Source organism: Carassius gibelio, chromosome A6 (assembly GCF_023724105.1).
Source record: "Carassius gibelio isolate Cgi1373 ecotype wild population from Czech Republic chromosome A6, carGib1.2-hapl.c, whole genome shotgun sequence".
Classification (NCBI taxonomy): Eukaryota; Metazoa; Chordata; class Actinopteri; order Cypriniformes; family Cyprinidae; genus Carassius; species Carassius gibelio.
This window is the reverse complement of record NC_068376.1, coordinates 31,129,110-31,152,808: the sequence shown is the minus strand read 5'-3', so window position 1 is coordinate 31,152,808 and position 23,699 is coordinate 31,129,110. Positions and strand designations below refer to the sequence as shown.

The 23,699-nt window shown below is 39.8% G+C and overlaps 2 protein-coding genes across 13 annotated transcripts in view; both read right to left on the bottom strand.

The window, feature by feature from the left end:
• The window catches only part of ppp1r16b (protein phosphatase 1, regulatory subunit 16B), a 33,031-nt gene extending 25,504 nt beyond the window's left edge, over positions 1–7,527 (bottom strand). Inside the window, exon 1 of the mRNA XM_052600454.1 lies at positions 7,363–7,527. The gene's annotated coding sequence lies outside the window, so the exon portion shown is untranslated. The remainder of the gene's footprint in view (positions 1–7,362) is intronic.
• A 5,459-nt stretch (positions 7,528–12,986) lies between these two features.
• The window catches only part of LOC128016074 (R3H domain-containing protein 2), a 41,395-nt gene continuing 30,682 nt past the window's right edge, over positions 12,987–23,699 (bottom strand). For 6 of the 12 annotated variants that reach the window (XM_052600441.1, XM_052600442.1, XM_052600445.1 and 3 more), the window contains 9 exons: positions 23,168–23,297; positions 19,433–19,593; positions 19,166–19,326; positions 18,138–18,238; positions 17,108–17,253; positions 16,875–17,007; positions 16,102–16,199; positions 15,215–15,299; positions 12,987–14,750 (listed from right to left, as the gene is read on the bottom strand). In XM_052600441.1, coding sequence (XP_052456401.1) covers positions 14,434–14,750; positions 15,215–15,299; positions 16,102–16,199; positions 16,875–17,007; positions 17,108–17,253; positions 18,138–18,238; positions 19,166–19,326; positions 19,433–19,593; positions 23,168–23,297 — 1,332 coding nt within the window. In that variant the 3' untranslated portion in view covers positions 12,987–14,433. The remainder of the gene's footprint in view (positions 14,751–15,214; positions 15,300–16,101; positions 16,200–16,874; positions 17,008–17,107; positions 17,254–18,137; positions 18,239–19,165; positions 19,327–19,432; positions 19,594–23,167; positions 23,298–23,699) is intronic. The other 6 variants (XM_052600444.1, XM_052600447.1, XM_052600451.1 and 3 more) reach the window with 2 other exon arrangements.

Sequence of the window (23,699 nt, the reverse complement as noted above, 5' to 3'; positions counted from 1 at the left end):
ACATATGTGTTTGGTTGTGTGGGCCGCGAGTTGAAAAAGGTTGGGAACCACTGTACTAGAGGTTTAAACTTTTTATATTTCATACGTCAATATTCACATTTTTATATTTTTAAAACACTTGTAATGTAAGAATTTGACAAAAATGTTGTATACAACAATTTTTGAAATATCGAACTGCAACAGAGAGAGTGTGTGTGTGTGTGTGTGTGTATGAGAGAGAGAGAGAGAGACAGAGAGTGTGTGTTTGTGAGTGATTGTATGTGTGTGTGTGTGTGTGTTAGAGAGAGAGAGAGACAGAGAGAAAGTTTGTTTGTGAGTATGAGGGAGAGAGTGTGAGTGTGTGTGTGTGTGTGTGTGTGTGTGTGTGTGTGTGTGTACGTAAGTGTTTGAGTGAGTGTGTGTGTGTGTATTAGTGAATGTGTGTGTGTGTGTAAGTGTGTGTGTGTGTGTAAGTGTGTGAGTGTGTGTGTGTGTGAGTGAGTGAGTGAGTGAGTGAGTGAGTGAGTGAGTGAGTGAGTGAGTGAGTGAGTGAGTGAGTGTGTGTGTGTATTAGTGAATGTGTGTGTGTGTGTGTGTGTGTAAGCAATACGCACCAGAGAGAGTGCAGGTGCACTGAGAGGATAACAGCATCAAAGACACACACACACACACTCTCTCTCTCTCTCTCTCTGCTGCTGGGTCACACAATGCGCAGCTACTAGAACATACAGTCAGTTTCAAAGAGGACAAAAACATTCTGCACAAATAAACCAGAGAATCAAACTCCATTTCCCTGTGTGACCCCGTGACCTGATGACATCAGCTGATCAGCTGACACTACTGCACCCCCGTCACAGGTCCCGGAGTATACCTTTAGTCCTTGGTGCAGGAAAAAAATATCCAAAACTATCAAAACCGGGACATCATCATATGCAGAATTTGCTGCACCACAATGCCCCGCCCCCTTAGTTATTTCAAACAATATGCCCCGCCTCTTCTTCCCATCACACTGAGAAACATGTCAATGCAACTCACATTGATGTTGATCTCATGCAACACTGCTGATGAATCTACACGCTCCGACACGCTCAAGAACCCCAGCGATCACCTGCATCTGACATCAGAAGCTCATCAGAGATTATTCTCATAATCGTAGTTGTCAAAAATGTAAAAATAATAAAATTTCATATCTGAGAGCGATCGCACAGCTTATGTCTAATCTAATCAACACCCAACATTGTACTTCATCAGATCAGATTAGTGCAGAATCTCATTCATGAAGCCAGATAACGTCCACTGACCCTCATCAGCAAACACACTGCATGATGGGACACAGAGAGGTCGGTCAGGAGAGTATCAGACACTGGTGAAGGTCAGCGGTGTTGGGTTCGAGCAGGTTAACTCCTGATGTGTCAACAGTGCTGATCTGTTTAGAGCCAGAGGATACTTACAGGCTGTTTTCAGCACTTAACAACATTACAAGAGCCGCGAGCGCCCGCTGATCTAATGAGAAGAGTAGGAATTAGATTACCTGATGTTACACACACACACACACACACGCTCCTGAGGGAAACTGGAGGAGAGCAGAGATAAGACAGACTCCTTCAACACTGTCAAACACAACCATATCATCACAACTCTGATGATATAACATGAAAGGTGCTTGACAATATATTTATAATAACACAATACACTGGAGCGATTGCAATCCTCGGGCAAACAGAAAGATAAGACGCTGTAGAAGTCGAAGACTTTAATGCTCGCGGATGAAATCGCAAACGCAATGACATCTGAAATAAATCGTCAGCATGTTTTAAAGTCTGGCTCTATTACATGTGATTGTATTTTGATATGTATGAATACTACTGTAAGATGTAAGTTACACACTGAGGAAAAAATGCATCTCAAATGCATTAAACGTGCATCTAAAAGAAATACAAAATAATGAGACTTTAATATGTTAAATATCTCCCATCAGGTCAGATTCCTGTTCACGCCAGCTGGACAAAACTCAGGATTCAAACTTAGTTTGACCTCTGACCTCTTCACAGCACACATGTGACCCTGAGCTCCTCACACACACACACACACACACATGAACAGTGTGTGAGGGGGAAAATGTGGTTAACAACACATCATAAAATAAACTCAGACAGAGTGGTCAGGTCAGAAAACCACCATAAACCAGTTTCCCCCGTGATGCAGATCATTCGTACTGAGTTAAAACGACTACACAAGCAGACAGAGATCGTTCCTGCTGGATCTGTGTTATTCTCCAGTCAGTCTGACGGATGAGTATTTCTAAAGAGTTAAAGATTTCTGCATGCAGTGATAGTTTCTGCTTCAAGTCCTCGACAACTAGGACGAGAAATCCAACCTGAATACATCAACCTTCAAGAGAGCGCATGCTCAGGCTGTTTCTGGGTCAGTGTCTCCCAGTTATCAGCCCAAACCAGGCCAGATACAGAACGACCGGTTACCTGTGACAGACTCAATCACTGATCACCTGCATTGATATAGAGACACACGGCTGCGGCTGATGCTGTAAGAGCCTTCATTAATAATACACATGGACAAGCAGACAAGCCTCAGGTTTCAGGATGTTACTAGTGTTTACTGAACCGAAGACAAAGGCATCTCCGCACAAATGTCATGCAAACTAATGGTGGCAAATTAAATGAAGCTTTGTCTATTTCAGGCCTATTACACACACACTGACATCCTCTGAGAGATGTGTCCAGTCCAAACCCTCCACAGACTGACTTCTGTCTCTGCTGTGACACGTATAATTCAGCCGAACATCCACGAGTCCAAACACACTTCCACAGGCGTCTCGGTCACACTCCAGCGCTTCCTTATTGCTGCTCAATTCACATTTCCTGCCAACCCATCGCCGGCCATCGCTCGAGGCTTTACGATGATTCTGTCAGCGTCAGGCACGTGCAGCACCACCTCACTTTAACCGCTCTGTTATCTCCTCCATCGCTCTTCTACATGACACATTCGTTTGAAGACACGCTGGCGATTCTCTCTAGATTTAAAGCTCATTAAAGAGTCTCTCGTCTGCTCCTGAAGCACAGGACACTGGGCTGCTTTTAAAGCTCCTGCTTTTAGAGTAATGATTGGGTTTTCATTAATATTTCACACCGGATGGACATCTCGACCCAGCAGGGGACCAAACAGGTCTCAAGACTGAAGTGGACAACAAGTAGGCCATAAATGAATAAAGATACGGATGCATGCATGTGAATAACAATACCAGTCTGCACATGCATGCACTGCTGCTGTGCACAGCTCTGCTGACTGTCAAACACACACACACACACACACACACACACACACACACACACACACACTCCTCCGGCCGAGCCGCCTGGTACAGGAAGGTACAAGTAAAGGCTAGAAGAATGAAGCTCTCAGAATATCTGACACCGAACCCCATCCGGACAAATAAACAATCCGCAGACGTTACTGTGAAGAAGAGCAGATGTGTGAGAGTCGGTTAAACCTCTTATTGCTAAAGAAACTTCAGAAAGCCACACTTCACACTGACGTGTTTTAACCCTGCACAAGGAAACATCTCACACTTCTCATTTTGAGGGTTAACAGAACTTGCCAAGACAGAATGTTACAGTTAATCCACAAGCTGCTTTAGTGTCTTATTAAAGTTGCAATAAAACTGAAGTAGCGACTGATGTTTGTGATTATTTGTTTGAGTGTAAAGGATTATACCAGAATTTTTTTTTAATGCTGGGCGGAGCTTGGCTCTGTGCATTGGTTGTTGATTGGATGTTTGGATGTGGGCGTGGCTCTCAAAAACATGTATGCAGATGAGCGTGAGTTTAAGAGCATGAAATGATTGGAGAAATCCTGCATTCGTTACCAAAGACAAGATCATCCATTCATGTTATTCTGATTCAACATTACCAGATAAAAAAAAAATGATATGCATGTATGAATCTTCCACAAAATGCATGAAAATAGACGGCATGAATTTACATTTCATGCCAGCTTTATTTTATTTCCTTTTAAAGCTGGATTAAGATAATCAAATCATTTAGCTCTGTTCGTCCAACTTTAGTTTGATTTCAATGGACTACAACTTTAAAAAGACATTACTGCTTCAGTCAGTTTGAATTGAAATCATCAACACGCTCACCATTAACACAAGACACTTTTACACTGGTTTACCACATTTGTGAAAAATTACAGCATAAAGCAACCTGTTGAAAATGTTGAGTTTGTGAAATACCAGTGTGAAGAAAATCATGAACTTAAACCTTGTCATATCTGTCTGTATGACTTACGTGTCCTTATCAGAATTACAAAACTCATGACATTCGTCCATGTTTCTACTGGAATATGAAGGTGGTAGTAAAAATGATGAAGAACTGTTTAGATTGAGTAAAGCTGTAGCACTGGCACGTGTCTCACTTCGACTACAGTCAACATGATGCAGGGTTAGAATCAACCCAACGTTAAGTTTCTCATGAAAATGCAGCAGCAAACTGAAACATGCATGCAATCTTTGAAACACTTGTGTGTTTTGGCTTGAGTTCACCCAACAACAATGCAAGGAAAAGTCTTCTACAAAGTCACTTCGGCACCAGCAGCTTCCTCACACACACAGTTACCGTCCCGGCCCGTGAGGTCACTTCCTGTACAGGATGTAAGGCGGCATCTGATTGGCTGAGAGTGTCATTAATAGCTCTCACATGGGGCAGAAACGTATGTAAACACACACACACACACACACACACACGGTCTGATGGGTGAAAGTCACAGCAGACTGCGCAACATCAGCCACCTCCTACATCAGCCTCTGGTCACGACCAACAGCGTTCTGACATCCTTTTGACACATACAACTGAAAAGCCCTTTTGTTAATGTTAGAAATGTTTGTGTCTGTCATGGCTCAGCAAAAAGGGGTATGTGTGGGCCGCTTGCTCTCCAGAGCACAGCAGAGGTAGTTTATTGCAAATGCAACCAATAATAATCACAAAAATATCAAAATAATAACTTAAATTTATGCTGCGTTGCAAAAAGCTGTGCTGCAGCATTGCATCTGTAACCCTGCAGCAGATGCATTGATGCACCGACACACACACACACACAGTTTTAATCTCATACACCCATGTTAAGCTGTAACGCGCGCTGTAAACAGGTCTGTGCTCAGATTAAACTCGCGGTGTAAAGCGGGGTCACTGTTCAACTCAACGTCTGCAGCAAACGCAGCACATGGATTATGCAGCCGCAGGTGTTTGTGAAAAATCCAGAGACACAGCACTTCTCAGAAAAACAGCTTCTGATGTCAATCACCATGTGTGGAGCATATTAATTCATAAAGATGTCTTCAGTTTCACCAGGCCTGTTAATATTACATGAGTTACAATCTCATTTCTGCTGCTGGAATTATTCAACAGCACAAATGTCACATCAAAACAACATCAGAGGATCATCGTGGGATCTCATCACTTACGTTTACAGCCAATATCAGAGCAGGAAACAAACTAAAAGCCTGTTCGCACCAGGACAGATATTCAGTGTGATAAATATTTTAATTTGAATGAACATATGCAACAGATTTTTACAAAGAGGTGATCGCTGCAAAGAAAACGTTAGTGTTTAGTATTTTAATAAGTGACAGTGAATCTGGATCTTATCTCTGTACTCTTGTATCAAGGTGTTGTTTGATAAACATGTAGGGAATACAAACATCCCAATTACATTTTATAACGTAAATACTATTTTGACTGACTGTTTGATCTTTTCTTCGTAACATTTTTAGTTACATAGCATTTTTGCATTTCTTATTTTCTAAATGTGTCATCTACTGACAGACAATAAATGTGCATAACCTTTTAGACCATCTCTCTTTTTTATGTATTGGAAAAATTGGACATGTAGGTCATGTCTGAATAGCAATTAAAAGTCGCAATGAAATGGAACGAGCCACATCTTTTGTATCGCGACGTACATCTGAGTGCAAAAGGTTATCAGAAAATAAAAAATAAAAATAGGGCGGGGACTCGTTTCTGTCTACCAGATGTTGATTGGATGTTAAGATGTGGGCGTGGCTCTCAAAAAAAGGAGGCCTGCAGCTGATTGTAAGAAAGGGGCGGAGTTTAAATATACAAATGATTGGCAGCTATCACCAGAGACAATCTGTCATTTCACAGAAAATGATAAGAAAGCACAACTGAAAAAATGCATTGGTGAATTGTTCACAGAACATCAGTGCATTAAGAAAATAAGAGCAAACGTATATTTCTGGGATCAGACAGAACAATCACACACACCTGAACAATTCATAAAGCCTTTAAACGTCTCACTTTAATACACCTGATAAAAGAATAAGCTCAGACGCCACTGAAGCCTTGCTGTTTAAAGAACAGTGCTTTATAATCCTGAGCAGACATCTCGATTTGAAAAGAGGAACATTCTTGAGGACGTTATCTGTCTGACAGGCATGTCAATATTACATAAGTCAAATAACCCGCAGTCGTTATCTGTATGAGTTTATTCAGAGGAGAAGGAACTGGAGCTCATGCAAACGATAAACAAACGTTATTCTAATGCCAAGTTGTTCGGATTATTTTCTCTGAGAAGTAATAAATCATGAGTGATTTTAGCCGAGCTGAAAAACATCGTCTCTTTTACCAAAAAACAAAACAAAACAAAAAACAAGTACCACAGTTTAGGTCATTTACCCTGGTAAAACCAAGGTATTCTTTGTAAATATCATTAACATGCCAATATCATACCAAAATACCATGGTTTCACCACCTGACACCACTGAGAATCTACTTTTTACTTTGTTTACATTCCATAGATGTATCATAAAGATAACTAAACACAGGATGTGGGTAAAATATCGGTAAAAGTAACAAACCGTTTAAGTAACGAACGTTACTGATATACAACTACAGCTTCAAACAACAGAAACAAGGTAACATTAGTATTATTAACAATACTATTATGTTATATCGGCAACTAAAGTTTAACAAATATGCCGATAACTAACGTTATTGTTCGACGCTCCGATTCAAAATAGCGTCGCATCCGAACCAAATAACGGTCCCGCATTCGCTCTATTGACTAATCACAGATCGACACTCACACATTCGGACAACATCACCCAGACTGAGACAACTTAAACGAAATATATAAACAGAAACACGCCGCAGTGGAAAGTACACGAGCCGTTTAACGGACACAAGCGTTCACAAAGTTGCCGAGGAGCGCGAGGAGGCGGCTGGAACGACCTCCCTTCCTCCCCGAGCTCCTGTGAGGAGACAAGCCCGCGCTGCTGTCTCTCCAACGGTTTTCGCGGGTAAACGAGTTCCAGCGGCAGAATCCGCGTGACGTGTGCGTGTTACTTACCGCGCGCGCGAAAGGCCGTTGTAATCCAAATGTTAATCGCGGGAAAGTGCGCTGATGTGTGGAGCGTGAAGTGAAGGACGCTGGAGAGCTCGAGCTCCGGTCTGAAGTCACTCCTCCCGGGCGGGGCCAGACAGCCGTGACCCGCTCACATCCTCCAGGAAATCACTCTCATCTTCTTCTCATGTCTGTCTGCTGCCGGTAAACGCATTCACACTGTACAAACATCACCCGACCGATATCGGCCTATAACAATTAAATCACCACACTGACAAAGGTACCATGGTAAAACCTGGATCATGTTTTGTTTTATTAAGGATCTGATATGAAATTGTTCAAAAATAAAAAAAACTGAAGAGCACCGACACTAAACTAGCCTTAAACAAACGAGGTTAAAACAAAAATAACATCAATACAATTGTAAATAAATATAATTAAAAAAAGATTATAATAACATGGAAATACATGAATATTGTAATCATTCTGCGTAGTTTCTGTGATTGTTTTTATTGTTAGCTAATTTAGCTGAAAAACAGCTGTTTTCATGCTGTTTTGTTCATTTATTATTTTTAGTGCTTCATAGCACAAGAACACAAAGCAGATATAGACTTATTGGATAGAGAAGGCAATGGTTATCAAATAAAGAATATTAAAACTTCTTTAAAGACTAAATGTCTTGGCTTTATTGCTATATTTATGTTTCAAAAACACTAAATAATTGCTTTTTCTGACAGAATTTACTACAATCAATGTGAAATTCAAATAGTTTTTGGTTTTGATCGAAGTATATTAACCAACCAACAAGGAAATTATGGTTTATAAACGTATAAAAATAAATACAGAATTAAATCGCAAAAAAGGAAACCGTTCACTAGAGGCACCAAAAAACAAAAAAAAAAGTAACTCATTTTAAGTGCTTAAAAAGTTTTATTGTATAACCATTCATTTTCTGACTTGCAAATATTTTGCGTTATTTATTTGATTTCACCCTGTTTGTTGTTAATTTATTGACAAGAACAAAAACAATGTTGGTTCCTATAAATAAATAAACTGGGATTTAAAATTGCAATGTCATTACAGTAAAGAAATTAAAATTTTCAATAAAGGGCATCTGTAACATTGATTTCCCTATTGTATTGTGACATTAAATGCAACTATTTAAAACAATACAGAACAAAAACAATGCTAAAGAAGTAGAAGAAATAGACAGGAATGGGAAACTGTAAGACCTGTACAATGAAAGAAATTATCTTCTCTATTAAAGGCAACACCTGCCCTCCAATATTGATTTAATGGGTGCTGATGAAGCTTTATTGAACATAATAGTCTGTTTATACAAATGAGGCGTGACACCAGTGTTTATCCAAATGAAACATATGCAAGGATAACAGCGTTTGATATTCTACTGGTCTCACCACATATCCCTAAAAACTAGGTCAGCACTGAGTGTGTGAGGTTGTGTGTGTGTGTGTGTGTGTCCTCTTAAGATGGTGACTGAGAGCAGCTCTCTTCAATCTGTGCATATTTGATAAGCATCATCATCATCTTCCGTCTCTTTCTGCTGTATAATGTGTGTGTCACAGACAGACGGTTTCCCCGCAGGGAGAGAGAGAGACGGGTGAGGAGACATTAGTGAAGAAATGACTGTGATTATGGGATGCATATTTCAAACATGCTAGTTCTTATGTGAAATCCAAGCGCTATGAACAGAAATACTGCAGATAGCCCGGCAAGAGGTGTTCATTTTTGCAGCATCATTTCTGGGACAGCGGTAAAATCTCAGCCTGCTACTGAAACTGGAATCACACATGAATGGTGCCACGTGTAATGTACTGCAAATCATCCCATCTCCTGCGTGTCGAAGGGTTTCTTTGTGCCGTATCGACTGGTTTTGCAGCTGAACAGGCACTTAAGGGTCCAATCGGACACTTCATCAAAGCATCCCATCGAGACCTTCAGCATGTCAGCGTGCCTTAAATCATGTCCATCTGCTTAAGCACCCTCCAGACAATCCATTACATATCGATTAGAGCCACACGGATCACAATTATGCACATGCTTGTATTGTACTAGTGCTGATAGTACATTGAGTTATGTCTGCACTTAAGTATTGCATATCATAAACTACACTAAAAGCTTCCTCTCAGCCTGAAATTCTGCTTTAACCACAGTAATCTTTCTACTTGTCTTCCTTCATTTCACTGAAGTCTTTTCAGAGCAGAGCACAAAGAGTCACAACCACATGAACTGGACTTCATGTTGACACAAGCTCTTTGTCAGGTCAGGTCAGCCGTCAGACGGATGAGAATATAAATAGTTAAAGATGAGTCGTAAGTTTTAAAGCTTCTTCTGCAGCTGTCCTGAGCTCCTCAGAAACGCTCTCGGTTTCTGTCTGTCAGACTTCACGCAACTCTGAGCAGGTGCAGTCAGACGCAGCACTGGGAAACTCTCATGAATAAAACACACCGCGTCGACACAACACACACTCAACCACAGCGCTCGAGCGTAGTCTTCATTCAGATGCCTAATCCATAATCTCATAATGCTCATTAGATTTTATAAGCACAGCAGTCAGCGTTCTTCAGACATTGACTGTCTGCATAGTTACTCGTGTTTACTAAGACCTAAGCAACCATTCTAAACACATTTTAATTTGCAATTAAGCTGACATTTTATTCAAAAAGACTGACATTGCATTCAAAGTAAACATTTGATAAGTTTATGCATTTCCTGTGAATCAAACCTAGCAACCTAGGAATGAACACCCTAGCAACAGCCTAGAATTCCTTAGCAACAACCCAGAACTCCCTAGCAATGGCATAGCCGCAATCAAGAATTCCTTGGTAACACCCTAGCAACAACCCAGAACTCCCTGGCAACACCTTAGCAATGCCCCATATCTCCGTGGCAACACCCTATCAACAGCCCAAAACTGCCTAGCAACTCCTCGGAACACCTTGCCTTACCTCAAATGCTCTGCTGTTAGAGGTATATGAATGAACACACTAGCAACAACCCATAACTCCTTAGCAACACCCTAGCAACAACCCAGAACTCCCTGGCAACACCCTAGCAATGCCCCATATCTCCGTGGCAACACCCTATCAACAGCACAAAACTCCCTAGCAACTCCTCGGAACACCTTGCCTCACCTCAAATGCTCTGCTGTTAGAGTTCCAAGAATGAACACCCTAGCAACAACCCAGAACTCCATGGCAAGACCCTAACAATGACCCACATCTCTGTGGCAACACCCTAGCAATGCCCCATATCTCCGTGGCAACACCCTATCAACAGCACAAAACTCCCTAGCAACTCCTCTGAACACCTTGCCTCAGCTCAAATGCTCTGCTGTTAGAGCTACAGGAATGAAAACACGTGCAACAACCCATAACTCCTTAGCAACACCCTAGCAACAACCCAGAATTTCCTAGCAACAACCCATAACTGCCTGGCAAGTCCCTAGCAAACAGCAGGACTTCCTAGTTACACCCCAAAACTTCTTAGCAACAACCCAGAACTCCATAGCAATGCCCCAGCAATGGGCCATATCTCCATGGCAACAGCCCAAAACTCCCTAGATACTCCTCGGAGAACTCCTTGCCTCACCTCAAATGCCCTGCTTTCAGAGCGACAGGAATGAACACCCTAGCAACCACCCAGAACTTCCTGGCAGATCTCTTGCAACATTCCAGAACTCCATAGTAACACCCCAGAACTTAGCAACAACCAGCAACTCCCTGGCAACACCATAGCAACCACTAAGAACAGCTAAACTATGGTTAAGTAAAGATAATGGCACGTTATGTTGAGAAAATGTCCGGTTAGGTTATACATTGAACTTCACAAACATTTTGACACTTTGAGTCAGATGAGATGAGCAGATAATAACATAAAACAGTCTCTAATATTAATGTTTTACAAACAGCAGTTGCCAGTGTAGCCTGTCATACAGTGTATTTTGTCAGTGTTGACCCTGAAGCACCACACGAATGTGCCAGAGCCGTCTGTCACTCACTCCACCGTTCCTCTGATCAGTGTCTTCAGAAGCACAGGAGGGTTACTGTTATCGTTACTGATGTCAGTCAGATCAGTGCGGTCATTCATCTGAACACAAACCATGAATCAGTCCATTACTGCGGTCAGACACACTAATCAATGACTCTCAGTGACCTCCTCTTCAGGAACGGCTCAAGACATTTACAAACTGATGAATGATTCATGTTCAGAGTCGGTGTCAATTAGTCATGTGTGGTTTGATTTCTTGAAGAGTGGAACAGTGATGCTTACAAATTATAATTTATAATTAGTTCCTTTTTGCTAATTACAGAAGAAAGTGCAATTTAACACAATTCCTACATTAATTTGAATCCTCATGTATTAGACTACAATGAAACAGGTTATTTCTTCAAACATCACTTGTGAATTTATTTTCTGTCTTGTTTCATGTGCTCCATTTTCCTGTCCTCATCCTGATGTAGTTTAACTGGAGCAGATACTGAACATGAGAAACAACAGCGCCACCTAGTGCTTTATCTCTATTATCTTCTTGATGTTACCGTTATTTTTATATATGCAGCATAAATAATGAATTTTGTTTGGCCATCAGCTGAATTAAATGAAACTTCTGTTCCAGTGGATATTCTAAATAAAAACACTGAATCACGATTAACAGCACAGTAATCCACAGAAAAGATGACGTCAGATTTAGTGACAGTAACATGTCTAAATCTGATCTGGATCTCACTGTGCAAACCGAGTTGATGTTCTCCTCATCAGAGTGAGCGAATCTTCAGGAAAGAGTGTCTTGAGTCGTTCCGCAGATGCAGTTTGAGAGTTCTGCTTTAATGAAGTCATAGGACGGAAGCGGCTCTGAAATATGTGTACAACTAAACCGACTTCAACTTACCTGAGAAGTAAAACCACACAAGTTACAGCTTCACTAAGTGCATACTGTCTCGCTGTATTGACTGATTTGAAGAGAAAACCACAACTGCATTAAGTCGTTCTTTAAGAACATCAGGGATCACGAAGCACCTCTGACACTGCTGATGGATGCTCATCTTTTAGTTTCTGCACCTCACATCAGATTTATTATTGACTAGAAGACACAGAAAGACAAAAGCCGGATTGATCGCTGTGAGAGGCAGCGTGGCATCGTTTGACCTCTGAACTCACACACGATCAATCACAGCACTTGAGCTTCTTGCAGTAATGGTCTTTAAACAAGAACACTTTTAACAAGAATGAGTAGCATGCAAAAACTACACTATCAAAACCAATAGCATGTGTTAATATTAATGAACCGGAGCTAACATGAGCATTTTTATTATCTAATGCTACTTGAGATTAATAAGCACCTTAAGAAATGTGCTGCTCATTGTTAATGTTAATGCATTAAATCTACTGAGACTCAACAATTTAATACAGAATGCTGGAGTGTTTTAGATACTGGTATATACGAGTGTAAAACATTTATACACATGCTCTTTGACTGCTTTAGAGTTTTTTTCCCATTACCTTTGATGAAATCCAGTGAATTTAGCGTCGAATCTGATCAAATGTGCGCTTTATAGATGAGAAACATGAATTAAGATAGACAATCATTCAACACAGACGCTGCAGGAGTCTTTGAGTTCTCTTTTATATTCTTAAAAACAAACAGAAAATCAGAGATTAAATGGAATTTACAGTAGACGTTCGCAATCATTGTGCACTTTTAAATACCTCAGATACTTTCTGCACGGCGGTCAACAGAAAAACACAACGAGGAGGAGAAGAAGGAGCTTCAACTTATCCACGGGAAAAGAATCACTGAATATATAGATTATTTCTTATAATCCTTACATCACTTATATAAATATACTGAACCCAGAACAGAAGATTCATCTGAGAGAGAGAGAGAGAGAGAGAGAGAGAGAGAAACAGCGCGATACAGAAGTCCACAACAGCGTTAAGGCAAAACAGAAAGCAAGAAACGCTAGAAAGTGAAAGAGGAAGAAATCCAAAGTGAACAAATGAGAGAGAGAGAGAGAGAGAGAGAGAGACGGAGGCTGATGGAGGAAACAGGAGCACGTTCATGTATCTCCAAACCTGCTGGACTTCATTTCTTCTGCTTGGGAAGAACATCTGAGCTTTATTGAGCTCCACACGTGAGAATAAAGTACCTTGAGACTCCGTTTGTGCTCTGCTTAAATAAGATCAGACAGGTTTGGAATGACATGAAGGCGAATAAATGAAGATAAAATCTGAACTATGCTTTTAAAGGAATAGTTCACCCCAAACAAACAAACAAACGTTTGTCTTCATACCTATATGCATTTCTTTCTTCTAAAGCAGCATTGATGTGAGAAACGCTGGCAGACATTTCTGGCTGCCGTTGACTTCCACTGTATTTCCACATTTCCAATGGGAACTGGTTTGATTGCCGACATCCTTCAAAACATCTTCTGCTCCAGGGAAGAAGTTAAACGATATGAATGTGCGCTAAAGAAGACATGATCGTCATTTCAGTTCATCCCAAAAATTAAAAATCTATGATTCACTCACATTGATGTCATTACACACCCGTAAACGTTTCCTTCTGTTGCAGAAGCAGGATATAAAGAACACCCACCAAAGGTTCCCACTGACTTGCACTGTATCTCCACAGAATGGAAGTCAATGAAAACCAAAACGTTCTTCTTTAATGTTTCAGAGGAGAGAATAAATCATGTAAGTTTGGAAAACATGAATGGGAGCAAATAAATGACAGAATTGGGCAAAAAAAGTGTGATGTTACCCTCATGTCTGTATGAAGCGCAGAACACAAAATCATAAAACCGCTGGAAATGAAAAAAAAGGTTTTGATTCAGGAAACCAACGTTCTTCTAAATATCTGTTTCTCAGTTCCGCAGAAGAAAGAAAGTCACACGGGTTTGGAACGACATGAACGTGAGGTACTGAAACGTTACTGTCCCTTTAAGACTGTGTCACATGTGCTCTTCTGTCAATGATACAAAACGATAAAAAGATCCCTAAGGAACACCAGGATGATCTCTTCCCTTGGACATCTCTCTCTCTCTCTCTCCTGACTCACTGTGAGCTCGCTCGCTCCAGCACGCGCAAGTCGTAGTTCTTTTTGGTGGCGCGCAGTTTAAACAAACCGCTGTTGTTGAGTTTGAAGGAGGCGCTCTGAGCCGCCATGGTGTTAGGGAACACGGCCACCACGGTGTAGAGGTGAGCGGGGTCCCTGGGGTCTCCTCGTCCCCCGCCGGGGCCCCGGGGACACTGAGGGTCCTTCAGCCACTGGATCTTAGCACCGCAGAGCGAGAGCTGGTTGAAGAGCTTCTCGGCCTCCAGACGAGAGATGCCCTCGGGGAGATCTGTGACCTCCAGCACACGACTCACCACTAGAGGGAGACACACAGAGAACACAGTAGTGATGACGTCTACTGAGGGCACTGCACTGATGAATCAAAGCCACAACCAGTGCTGGGTACATTACTCACCAACTCTAGCCCATTAGAGATTACAGTAACTAGTGCTGTCAGAATTAACGCGTTAAAGCATGCAATATATATACTTTTTATATCAACGTCATACAATGCAGTGTTTCCCCTGGTGCTGATAAAAAGATAATAATTTATTAAATAATAAAAAATATATATACACACAAATAAGTTATTTTAATACTTAAAAATGAAGTACTTCCTCTTTGTAGTGTCAGAACCCAGATGACGTGTAATCAGTTCCTACCCAGCACTGGTCACAACACTGTGTTTATATGAGCATGTCACAGGGACAGGAACTGATGTCACAGGGACTTTACATGAGCAGAAGGACTGGGGTCAGGAGTTAGTGTTCGGTCTCTTACCCACGTCAGTGGTCCCGAGGTCTGTGGAGGCAGATTTGAGTGTTTGTCTCTTCCCCCGCGCTCCGTGCTTCATCACTCCCTGACTCTGAGAAACACAGACACACTGTGAACTACAGACGGAGAGATGTGCTTGTCTGTATAAACATGCATCAGTAATAACGTGTGTACTGAATTTAATCTTTCAATATCACCGTTTTAAAGGCATGAAGTGTTTTAACATTAATCGTTTTAGAATGCATGCAATCATTTTATTCTTTTGAGAAGTGATCTAAGAAGTATTTGTGGATTGCTACAAATTGAGCGGCTTGTTCTGCGTGACTGAAAAAGTTCACTAAATAGATCTGAGCTCCATCCATGACAAGACTGGGTAGATCTTGAAAATGACACAGTTCTGTTCATTTGGCAATTATTTACAGATGTCAATAATATCAATGCACTGTAATTATACATATAAGTACTGAATGATATTAATTAACTACATGTACTTAGCACATGGCTAGGTCTGGATTAGGGTTACTTGCATGTAATTATGCATAATTAATTGTTATTATAATAGTAATTACATGTTACATATGTAACAAGTACATCTTAAAATAAAGTGTTACTGAAACTGTTTTTCTTCAACACACACACACACATGCACGCACGAACATGCACACAAACAGACGCACACACAAACAAACAGATGCACACACACACGCACACAAAATACGCACACACACACAAACAGATGCGCATGTGCACACACACACACGCGCACACACATGCACACGCGCACACATAAACAGACGTACACACACACAAACACATGCACATAAAGGACCCACACACACAAACAGATGCACACACATACACACACACACACACACACTCTCTCAGGGCTGTACCTGATGGGAGCTGTAGGACTGGTTGTGGTTGTGCATGATGGGAGGAGGACACAGACTGTACTGCAGCGGCTGCCCTAGTAAAGAGTAACATCCGTCTGCTGACACACACACACACATACACACACACAGTGTCAGTCAGAGCGCTGGAGGGTGGCCAAACACAACACTGGGATCTCACTGGGGCAGTGGGACACACACACACACACACACACACTCTCTCTCTGTGGATCACGGTGACCGTACACACACAGGGTCACCGCAGGTCCAGAGCTCATCATGATGTCATGAGTGTGTTAGAAGACTCGATACAGCTGAACAAAAACACTCCTGTCCAGGTGAATCTCAAAACAAGCAGCAGAGCCTCCTATTGGTCGTCACGTAGCTCCGCCCACAGTCACATTTCAATGGTCTTTACTCACACAGAAAAACATGGTGACTTTATTTGTTTCCAGCAGTACAGTTCACACCAGACAAAATTCAGTAGAAATGTAATTAATGAAGAGATATTAACAATATTACTTAAAAATAATTGTAAATAATATTGTATAAAAACATTAATATTATAATTATTTTAAAAAAGTATAAATGATATACACACAGACACAGATACATGTGTGTCCCTGGAGATTAGGATATTAGGAGATTAGTCCTCCGAACAAACCACACATCACTGGAGAGATCATTTATTCAGAAAATTGATCCTTATGACTGGTTTTGTGGTCCAGGGTCACGTATATGACTGTTGTTTTCTATCCATCTAAATAGATCTGTACCTTGTGCTGGTCCGCCGGGCCGAGGGAACGGTGAGATGAGAGGCAGCGGGCCGAGACCCGGACACATGGTGCTCACGCTGCCGGACGGAGAAGGAGCCGGAGACTGTGTGGGAGACGCCAGAGGACTGCTGACCTACACACACACACACACACACACACACACACACACACACACACACGTGATGATCACGTCCATTCACAATGACAGACAGATAAAGCGTGTGAGCTCGTGCCTGCGGCTCGGGTTTGCTGGGTCTCTGCTCCATGCTGTAGTACTTGCAGGGGTTCCACTGCACCAGCGGAGGATTCTGGGTCGGCTGCGGTCCGTTCGGGACACTGAGCTGCATCACCATCACACCAGCACCAGGAGGAGGAACCCCTAAAACACATCCACACCAGCGGGTCACTCACCCCAATACACAGTCACCCAGACTGAGACACAGCACGACTACTGCATGGAAGCTTCCGCCACTGAACACAAAATAAAACAGTTCTGACTTTATAACTTTATATCTTATGAAAGTTATTTATGAGAAGAAAAAAAAAAGTCAGAATTGTGAGATAAAAAGTCGCATTTACTTTGTTTTATTCTTTATTCAGTGGTGGAACGCTTACATACTTATAGTCAGGTGCGACTTCTTTTTCAAAATTAATTTGACATGAACCAAGAGAACTGAACTAAGAGAAACAAACCAAGGGAAAACATAACCGTCTCCAGCCGCCAGAGGGCGCTCTATGCTGCTCACTGCTCCTGTAGTCTACACTGAAGACATAGAGCGCCCTCTCGTGGCTGGAGACGGTGATGCTTTCTCTCGGATCTTGGTTCTAAATAAATGCGACTTATAGTCCGGTCGGACTTAAATATGTTTTTTTCCTCATCATGACGTATTTTTGGACTGAAGCGACTTATACTCAGGTGCGACTTATAGTCCAAAGAATACGTTTTTAAAAAAACAATAAAAAATAAAAAAATTTTATACTCCGTTTAGTTTTAGTTTATTCAACTTACATTTTCTAATGACTGTTTTTAGGTTTGTTTCTCATCTAATACTTATATGTGATCTCAGCTTCAGTGGCGTGGCGTCACTTTCACACTGCCATTCCGGCAAACACACAGGTAAAGTGTTCCGGCAATTGTTCCCGGGTCGAACCCGGCAATGTTACTAGGTCCCTGACCCCGGTTCAATGCCAGAATCAATCCCGGGATTGTTTTCCGGCAATATGCCGGGTCGGACATGCAGTGTGAAAGGAGCTTCTGTGTACCTGAATACTGCTGCTGCATTGGCTGTGGGCTGCAGGGGGAGGCAGACTGGGTCATCTGGTACTGATCTGAACTGGGCGGCTGCAGGTAACCCACAGATGGGCTGAAACACACACACACACACACACACACACAGTTAAGCAGAACTTAGCATGAAAAGGACAAAACAACATCAAAATTTTATTTTACACCGAACATAACTAATATAAATTTGATGCACATTTTCTTATTGAATAAAACAATTACACGCCTCATTAAGAGCCTGAGTTTCTATGTGCATTTCTAGATTTTATGTGCATCTGGGCATTTCCATCAAGGATGTTTATCCACAAAATAATACATGGATTGAAATATAGCTAATGAAGCTATTTCGACTATCTATTTGTTTTATAACAGATTAAATCACTTATTTAAATAATGAAAAACAGCATCAAATTGTAAATTAACACTAAATTTAACTGATAAAACTAAGTTTCTCCATTGTAGTTTATGCATGTTTTCTCATCAAATAAAACTTAAGTTAATATGAATGTTAAGACTTTCCATTCAGAGGTTTTTAAATGCAAGTTCCCAATATATATTATTATATATTTAAAAAAAAACACACACACATGGATAGAAACCCAGCTATTAAAGCTACTCCGAAGATACTTCAAATCATATTACTAATAACATAATAAATCATTTATTTAAATAATCAGAGCAGAATTAGCACAAAAACAATAATACAGCATCAAAGTTACATTTATTCTAAGTATAACTAAAAAAGCAGACAAAAAAAACTTTAAAATTTAATGCAACCTAAAAGACATACAACGCAATAAAAAAATAAGGCATGAACAAAAAAATGTCTAAAAATAAAAAAATGCATACATAAAGAAAAAGAAAGACAGAAGTCATTTTTTTTATATCTGAGGAACCCTAAATAAATGAATTTTAAAAAAATAGATAAATAAAATACATGCATACAAAAACAAAGAACAAAATATAATATTTTATATGAGAGGAAACCATACTGATAATTTCGTACCTCGTGCTGTTCTGTTGTGTGGGCGTCAGCACGCTGTAGTAGACAGGCATGGGTGCCGCGGTCGGCATGGCTCCCTGTACAGACTGACTGGCCGAAACCATGACGGGCTGCTGGTACTGCTGCTGCACCACAGACTGACTCTCATTGGCTACAGGCACCTGCTGCAGCACACACGCGGAGCGGTTAGTGTCTCGCACACACACACACACACACACACACACACACACACACACACACACACACACACACACACACACACACACACACCTGATATGAGGGCATGGGTGGGTACTGGACCATCATGCCCTGCATCTGTCCGTTCATGGCCGTGCGCTGCGTGTTCATCATACTGGCGCTCTGAGGCTGCTGGACTCCCATCATGCCCTGGTACGCTGGCTGCTGATTGGTCATCATGGGCTGGAGAGGAGCTGAACACACAAGACAAAAGAACTAAACTTCAACCGCTCATCACCAGGGAGCCGTTCAGAGCTTTAATACTCTGTTTAATACGAGCCATCAATATAACAGAGCATGAAGAAGATAGGAGTCAGCAGAGACAGAAGCGCGGGAACACATTTCCTCCAAGAGAGAGAAAAATCATGCTTTGGGAAATCTAAATAATGACAAAAGTCAAAGTTCAGACAAAAAAAAAAACATTTTTATTTATCTCACAATTATGACTTTATAATTTAATAATTGAATATTCCATTAATATTTATATTTACTTATTAAAGTAAATATTATATATTATATATATATATATATATATTTACTCCAATATCTAAAACATTAAAACACAATTCATAATTATTAAAATATATTATTATAAATACTAAGCATTAAAATATTATTTTATAATTTAAATGTTAACATTTTATTTTGGTTTGCCAAATTTGACTTTTCATAATTATTAATTTCAGCTCATCTCATTATGACTTATGGCAATTTTAACTTTGTATCTTTTAATTAGGGGTAGGCGATATGGCAAAAATATCATATGATTCTGTCATGTTAGTTTTATTATTTTGTATGTTGTCTGAGTAGCACAGCCAAACTAATTTCCCTATTTTTTTTTTTTTTTTTGAGACTTACAACCTAACAAAACATAAAATAAAAAAGATTTTTAGGCAAAAATGGGCGATAAGATCGAAGATGCACATAATATACAAATACAATAAAGTTACGGTAAGTGTATTTAGCAGCAGCATTCAAGAAACTGAATGAACAAACATATAAAAATAAAACACTACATACACTTCACTGTATAAATCATACTTTTATTTTTATTGAAGTGACTGTGTTAAAGTTCTTCAGTAATTTTCTCTGTTTTGTTGTTTTATTAACATTAAAGGGAATAGTTATCTTCCACAAATTAAAATTCTGTACCATTCACTCACTCTCGAGCTGTTTTAACCTCAGTGAGTTTCTTTCTTCTGTTGAGATTTTGATGAATGTGGGAACAAACAGCTTCTGCTGACTCCCACAGTATTTATTTCCCCTACTATCAAAATCAACGAGTACCAGCAGCTATTTGTACTCACATTTTGTGTTCAGCACAGGTTTGGTACAACATGAGAGTGAGTAAATAATGACCAGTGTTCAGACATAACCACCTGCGTTGATATGTAAACCTTGTGGGTTTCTGACAGTATTAGCACAGTCAAACGTGAAAGATATCCAAGTCTAGTAATCCAGAGCTGTTTGACAGGATTTTCACACGTCAGAACTAAATATTTGAATGAAATGTTTAACAAGCAAGGCTTTAACCCTCTGGAGTCTAAGGGTATTTTTGGGGCCTTGAGAAGTTTTGTCATGCCCTGACATTTGTGCTTTTTTCAGTTTCTTATAAATATCTAAATGGGTAAAGTCTAATATCACTGTAATCAGCACAAACTGGGCTATAATAATATGTGAAATGCATGCATGTACATGATTGTATTTTTGAGGAAAAAAAATTTATGCATGGTTAGTGAAAAACTAAAAATGTTAAGTCACTTGAATAAGGCAATAAAACACATACATAACATTGGTTCCCGGGACTGTTGAGAACTGGAGCTTGTAGCCTAGAATTTTTCTTTCTGAATGATGTGAAAATCATCTTGTTTACTCACTCACAGAAAACAATATATTGATTTAAATTTTCTAAGACACTTTTTGTTGGTAAAAGTCATATGCGAGTAGGCGTCAACTATCATGAATATCATTGTGATTTACACCTGAGAAGACAAAGCCCTGCATAATGAGCTGCATAATGAGCCTCTCATTCAACTGTGCCACTGTGAGGGAGGACTTACAAGAAAGAGAACAAAATAAAAGTATATAATTTTATGTTTGTAGTTTATTAAGAATATATTTAATTATCCCACAACATAATTTAATATCCACTTGGGGGAGCAGTTAAACAGTTTATTAGGAACAATCAAAGCTGACTTTCAAATTTTTTGGCATCCTTTCTCTAGTCACACAATCCTTCAGAAATCCTTTTAACAATCTTATTTTCTACCAAATAAACCCCATTTATTATCATCATTATTATTATTATTATTATTATTATTAATGTTGAAAAGAGCTGATAATATTTTTCAGGTTTTTTTAGGGGGAATAAATCGAAAGAACTGCATTGTTTTTACATTTGTTAGAGTTATCTCTATTTGTCACATTTATATTATTTACATCAAGCTTTTGAATGGTATAGTATTGTATATTGTTATTGAAACTTCATAATGTTTCACTTGATTATACATTTAGTCAGGAATTATAGTTTGGAAAAAGTATTTGGAAAAAGTCTAACTAGTAAAATGTTTACACGTTATGTGAAAACTAGTACAAATAAATAAAAAGAGACTTACTCATGTTTATGATCTCTGCTGAATAAAGCGCTTCATTCTTTTTTCTGAGGAAATCCATTTCTCAAATCCTCAACCACATCACATCTTTTTGGGGTGAATTATGTCTTATTCCTCTCATCGCGAAGCAAACAGTAAAATAAAATAAAAACTTGAAGAACAGTCTGGCTGCTTTTTCTTCTGTGTGGGCGTATGCAAGCCGCGCGCTTCAGTTTGAATCTGAATAGAGCCTTAAGCGCGGGGGCGTGGTCACATTAAATATAATGAGCGGAGATATGAAAAACAGACATTGCGTTGTTTTCATATGGATTACTTTATCTCAGAATATTTGTTTTCGGCAGCACTTGTTTAGTTTAAAAGTAGACATTCCAGGCTTTCTATAGATATCTCTCTCATGTCTCTTCGTTGAGTATTCACGGAGTTACAGTTCATTTTAATGAAATGTTTGTACATGACGATCAGCGGAGACAAAGACTGTAGACAGCGCACCTTGTTTGTTATCTTTATTTCATAAGTGCACAAATGTTTTTTGTTATTATGTCTGTATCCAAAAAAAACTAGACCCTTTAGAGATTCGACTGATGTATTGCTCTTATCTGTACGATTAAAACTGAGAGTGTAATTTAACTTCTTTTCGGGGTTATAAGGTGAAAATGACTCAAAACGCATATATGCGTTAAACGACTCGAAAGGGTTAAAGCACATGCAACTAATGTAGTTTTGTGATTGTGACTCTACTGCTGAGTAACATCTGATGTGAATGTATGTGGTGGTGTACAGTATATTGAGTCATGATGTTGAGTTCTCCCCTATAATTAATTTTTAATAATTTAATAATTTGTATTTTATTATTATTATTTTTGTAGTTTTTTGTAGTCATAATTCTGACTTTTCAGTCTCTTCAGTTTTTTCTCATAATCATGACTAAAAAGTTGAAATTTTTACTGTCAATTTAGACTTTTTATCTCATAATTACGACGTTTTTTTCTTATGACATTTTGACATTTTTTACTTCTTTTCACATGATTTTTCTCTTATGTGGCAGATATGGACTTGTAGAATCTCATCTGCTCCAAAAGCATGTGAGCTTGTATTACAGGGAGGATAATATGATGCTGTCTAGAAGCAGAGGAACAGGAAGTGATGTCACACTGACCGGAGGGCTGCGGCGGTGGCGGCAGCGGCTGAGAGCGCTGTGTGGGATACGAGACCTGGTGAGAGATGGCGCGGTACTGCTGGCCTGAATTCGGATACTGTCCTCCGGTGGAGTAATACTGAACCTGGATCTGAGACAAGAGAGAGAAAGTCTGATGATGATAACATGTACTGCATTACCTCTGAAACCACACTTACTCACTCGCTCTTATCATCCAATCATGGTTGTATTTTTTATTTTTTTTTGAGTAGACTAGAGTAGGCATTAGTAGAATTGCATTATCATGGTTTAAATCTTACTTATCTGACTGTCAACAGTTCGTAGGAGTAAATGGCTAGATATATCGTTCAAAAGTACAGTATGGAGTGCCACAGGGCTCAGTACTAGGACTATAGCCTTTTTTTTTTTTTTTTTTTTTTTTTACATTTTACATTTAACTCTTGGGAGATTTAATCAAGAAACATGGCGTTAGCTTTCACTGTTATGCTGATGATATGCGGCTCTATATTTACGGCCTGATAGAAACCTACAA